Genomic DNA, 5,473 nt, shown 5'->3' with positions numbered 1-5,473 from the left:
TGGGTGTGGCGACCAAGCTAAATTTTGGGAGGATTCAAGGACAGGAGGTGGGAATCAACTAATGGAGAAGTACCCTAGGCTATACACCATATCGGAACAGCAAAACCAATTAATTCAGAACATGGGAACTCACAAAGATACTAGCTGGGAATGGGATTTTAAGTGGCGGAGACCATTCTTTGACAATGAGATTCAGATGGCAGTTTCATTTATCCAAGAAGTGGAGGGACTCAGAATCAGACCTACAATTGGTGACTAGTGGGTGTGGGAATCTGACCCAACTGGTCAGTACTCAGCTAAGAGCGCATACAATGTGCTGAGACAGCGGTACCTATGGAGGCCCAGCGGGAAGAGTTCAAGGAACTTTGGAAGCTCAAGGTTCCATCTAAAGCGGTTGTGTTTGCTTGGAGACTACTCAAGGACAGGCTACCAACTAGAGACAACCTGAGGAAGAAGCAAATAGACCTGCAGGATTACACTTGTCCCTTTTGTAGAGGAGTGGAAGAGAGCGCAGCACATCTATTTTTTCATTGCAGGAAAATAATTCCAGTTTGGTGGGAATCATTATCTTGGGTGAATTTGGTGAATGTCTTCCCATTTCACCCAAGACAACATTTTATTCAGCATGTGTCTTATATCATGGAAGGAATGGCTACATCTAGATGGAAAGGCTGGTGGATAGCACTGACTTAGACCATATGGAAGCACATAAATGATATAGTATTCTCCAATAGAGTTTCAATGCAAACAGACTGATGGAGGATGCATTGTTTTTGGTATGGACTTGGATGAAACACTTAGAGAAGGATTTCACCACTCAATTCAATCAGTGGTCTTCAAATCTGACACAAGGTTTTAGATGTAGCAATCATTAGGAGTGCAGGGAAATCACTTGTAATAGGGCCTGCTATGTGCCCCATCCTGGGGTGGACCAAATAGCTGGCTGATTTCAAATTTATCACACTTGTAATCTTATTCTTGTACCTTTTCAGTACCTCTGGTACTCACTTAATATAATTATATATTTATTTTGGCTGATAAAAAAAAAATTCAAATCCTGAACTCTATACCAGCTGACTAAAATTGTAAACTTCCATAATAAATAATTCAATTGTGTTTCTCATTTTTTTCCCATGTGGTTAGGGGAAGACTCTAATCTTCAACAGAAATACAATCAGCTATTTCTCATTAATAGAGAGCAATCTCGGAATCCTAGTTTTAACCACTGGTCTTCCAATATCTCGGAATCCTTTGGTTAATCTGTGTGGGGTAGCCTTTCTAGTTAGGTTAGCTTAGGTTTTTTGGAGGGCAGCACCAGAGGTGCTTTGTATTTTCTTTTATCCAGTACCCCTTGTACTGTTTTGATTATACTAATAATATATATACTTTTTGCCTTCCAAAAAAAATATTGGGTTGTTATGTGTTATACAATTATGTTTTGTGTTGTGGATAGTTATTGACTTATTGTAGTACAGTTTTTAAGGGTCTGTTACTGTAGACGAATTTAGATAGGATACGGCTTGCTGTTTGTTATTCATAAAGGATTGGAAGACTCCTTGTTAGGGGGAAACCCTGTGAAGTTTTGTGTGCACTTGTTATCTGGCCTATAAACCAGATTATTTCAGTATTATTCAAATAAATTCTGTGTTGATCCCTTGAGTCCAACATCCATGAAACTGGCTTAATATTTTGATTTTGTTATAAAGCAACACAAATATTTTATATTTGCTTCATTGGGGAAGATTCTAAAATTTGATGTTCCCAGTAAAATCAAAATTCAGAAAACTTGGGGATTTTAGAAACACTTGTCCATCTAAGTTTTATTGTTGTTGTTATTATGACTAAATTGGGGCTTGGGATTAAAGAACTTGTCCAAGTTTAATGAGGCCTTGCTTGGTAAATGGGGTTGGGACTTCGCAAATAACCAGCATCAGCTTTGGGCTAGAATATTAATGTCCAAATATGGAGGGTGGAATGCATTATGTTATGGCAGAAACAGAGCTGACTTCTCTCCTTGGTGGAAGGATCTAAGATATGTTTTCCAGCAGCATCATAGAAACAACATCTTCAATAACTTGAGGTGGAAGGTGGGTGATGGGGCCAAAATCAAGTTCTAGAAAGACAAGTGGAGGGAGGATGATTTAAGTCTCCAAGACAAATACCCAACCTTGTATCAAGTGAGCACTCAGTAGAATTATACTATCAACTCAATGGGCCTCTTAGTTGGTAACAGATGCGAGTGGAAGATCCAATGGAGGAGACATTTCTTTGATCATGAAATTGATATGGTGGCAGCATTCATGGCTGACATTGATGCTGTTCGGATCCAATCTTCAAGTAGGGACTTTCTCATCTGGAGGGTTGATCCTAGTGGATCTTACTCCACAAAGTCAGCCTACAATCTCCTGAAAGATGAAGGCAATTCTGTTACTGAAGACAGCGCTTCCAAGATTATTTGGAGACTAAAAATTCCCCCAAGAGCAAGTGCTTTGTCTTGGAGAATCTTCAAGAGCAGACTACCTACTAGGGCTAATCTAAGGAGGAGACATGTGGAGCTGCCCTCTTATAACTGTCCTCTTTGTGATCAGGAAGAGGAAACTGCTGGTCATATCATGTACTCTTGCAGAAAAACTAGGAATCTTTGGTGGGAGAGTTTGAGATGGGTCAATAGAGTGGGTCCTTTCCCTATTGAGCCTAAATGTCATTTTCTGCAATTCTCTCAATGGAGTGGGAAAAGCAATGTAGACAAGTGATGGGAAGCTTTTTGGATAGCTCTATCCATGACTATTTTGAAGCATAGAAATGCCTTGGTGTTTAACAACCAGAATTTCAGCACCGAAAAAGTCATGGACGAAGCTTTATTTCACACTTGGTCTTGGATAAATTGCATGGAGAAAGATTTCCATACACATTTTAATCAATGGTCTACTAGCTTAAAGGAAGAAATGTCCTAGGAGTTTTCTTTTGCTTTATGGGTATCCACCTACTGTGCTATTATCTTATGTAGTTGGGTTTGGCAGGTTTCTGCCTTTGTATCTTTTGATATACTTCAGTACACCTAGTACTGATCAATTATTAATAATATCATATTTTTGTTGTGCAAAAAAAAAATTGGGGCCAGCTAGTTCGCAGTTTGTCTTAGAACGAAACTTCTCTGACCACTGTCCAGTATTATTTAAATCTAAAAATGTACATTGGAGGGCAAAACCATTCAGAGTACTCGATTGTTGGCTCAAGGATAAGTCTTTTGGGAAGATAGTGAAGGAATGTTGGACTCAAACACAGCTGAGTGGTTGGGGTGGTTTGGCACTCAAAGAGAAGATCAAACGTCTTAAGGAACGGCTGAAGTCATGGAACAAAGAGCAGTTCGGAGATACATTTAAGAGGGTCCAGCAGCTAGAGGCAGAGCTTAATAAATTGGAATCTGAAGTAGTAGATAGGCAGATGACTCCCTAAGAAATTACAATTAGAAAGAGGCTACAGCAAGATCTATGGGGAGGAGGAACATATCAGAAGAAAATAGCATGGGTCAAATGGGACACAATTTGTCTCCCAAAACAAAAGGGTGGACTGGAAATAAAAGACATCAGCCTATTCAACAAAGCATTGCTGGGAAAGTGGTGGTGGAATTTGATGCAGCAAAATTCAGAAATATGGGCTAAAATACTGGATTCAAAATATGGTGGACAGACTTACAGTCGGTGATACATGAACAAAAGATGAATACTGTGTTGCAAACTGAAACTGAATTGAAGCTGGGTTGTGGGGATAAATTCAGATTTTGGGAGGACAGATGGGTACGAGGAGGGGAAGCATTAATGAGGAAATATCCCAGGCTGTATCAAGTCTCCTGCCAACAGCAAAGACTCATTCAGCATGCGAGGAGACAAACTGAAACAGTTTGGGAATGGAATCTTGAGTGGAGAAGACCCCTATTCGACAATGAAGTAGATGCAGCCTTTGATTTATGGATGACATATCACAGATACAAATCCAAAATCAGATCACTGATTGCTGGATATGGAAACCAAAAACTACAGGATAGTACTCTACTAAAAGCGCATATTACCTGTTGCAAGAAGCCACAGTAGGGGACACCCTGGATGAGGCACTAGAGGATCTATGGAAGCTAAAAATCCCAGCAAAAGCTCAAATTTTTGCATGGAGACTGATCAAAGATAAACTACCAACCAAAGCTAATCTGAGAAGAAGCCAAATCCAAATGAATGACACAATCTGTCCTTTTTGCAGAAGTAAGGAGGAGGAAGCCTCTCACCTATTTTTTGATTGACCAAAGACACGGCCCTTATGGTGGGAATCCCTCTCCTGGATTCAAACCATGGGAGCTTTTTCTATTAATCCAAGACAACATTTCATGCAGCAAACAATTGGCACAAATGGTGGAAAGCAGTATTCTAGATGGAAGTGCTGGTGGGTGGCCCTAACCTGCTCTATTTGGCAGCATAGAAATCGAAACGTGTTCCTAAATGAACCTTTTAATGGAAGCAAGCTGCTAGAAGATGCAATATTTCTAATCTGGTCATGGCTTAGAGGGTTTGAGAAAGATTTTGTTGACTCATATACCTACTGGTCTAGTAATCTACCAATAGCTTTATGTATATAGGATAGAAATGATGGGTATTTCACTGTAGTTATATATTAGGTCTACAATCTGGATCTTCACACTAGTGGATCCAGCAGCATACTTAGCATTAATATTGTACTTATAGTACCTTTGGTATGTTCATTCATTTATAATATAATATATTTTGGCAGATAAAAAAAAACTTATATATCAAACAAATTTATATGGAAGGCATTTGGAAAATTTGTGACATACCAAACAAGTGCCCCAAACTCCAAAATAATTGCGAGAAGTGTTAGTAACTTGTTATGAACCTGCTTAATGCAAAATAATGAGATAGTGAGCCAAGCAGGATCCTTATCACTAGTTATCTCTACTGGTGCTCCAAGCATTCGATAGATTTAATAGAGACAAACTTCAACATGTTTCCTAAGTAAACTATAAATGAAAAAGAGACCAAGCTTACCTCGAACCCAAACAGTGACAATGGCAGTGAGATCAAACAAAATGGCACGAAACTTTAAGCTTTCCTCGTACCTCAATCAGCAATACTGCAACTGAAGACGTATTATTATTATTATTATTATTATTATTATTATTATTATTATTATTATTATTATTATTATCATCAATAAAACATGAACACCCAAGGAAACTTAGCATACACGAATTTGACCTACGTACCTCATGGAGAAAGCTTTGACCTTTGAGCACCCACGAGTGTTTCAGCACCCTAGTAGCAACAGTGTATGTAGGGTTTTCTTCGAGCCAGGACAATGTGGGTTCTGTGGGGTTCGAGCGACGACAATATGGGTTTTCCGACAGTGTAGGGGCTTCTGTGGGTTCCAGCGAGGACAATGTGGGTTTTCCGGCAGTGTAGGGGGTTCT

The 5,473-nt window shown here is 39.3% G+C and overlaps 1 protein-coding gene across 1 annotated transcript; it reads left to right on the top strand.

Annotated features, from left to right (window-relative positions):
• The first annotated feature begins 333 nt into the window (after positions 1 to 333).
• LOC102664189 (uncharacterized) lies at positions 334 to 2,117 on the top strand. The gene is made up of 2 exons (XM_006575962.1): positions 334 to 573; positions 1,866 to 2,117. The coding sequence occupies exons 1-2, from the start codon at positions 334 to 336 to the stop codon at positions 2,115 to 2,117; spliced, it is 492 nt and encodes a 163-aa protein (XP_006576025.1).
• Positions 2,118 to 5,473: the final 3,356 nt, after the last annotated feature.

The sequence above is a fragment of the Glycine max genome, chromosome 2 (genome assembly GCF_000004515.6).
Source record: "Glycine max cultivar Williams 82 chromosome 2, Glycine_max_v4.0, whole genome shotgun sequence".
Taxonomy (NCBI): Eukaryota; Viridiplantae; Streptophyta; class Magnoliopsida; order Fabales; family Fabaceae; genus Glycine; species Glycine max.
The sequence above is the reverse complement of the archived record's forward strand: the minus strand, read 5'-3'. Positions and strand labels throughout refer to the sequence as shown.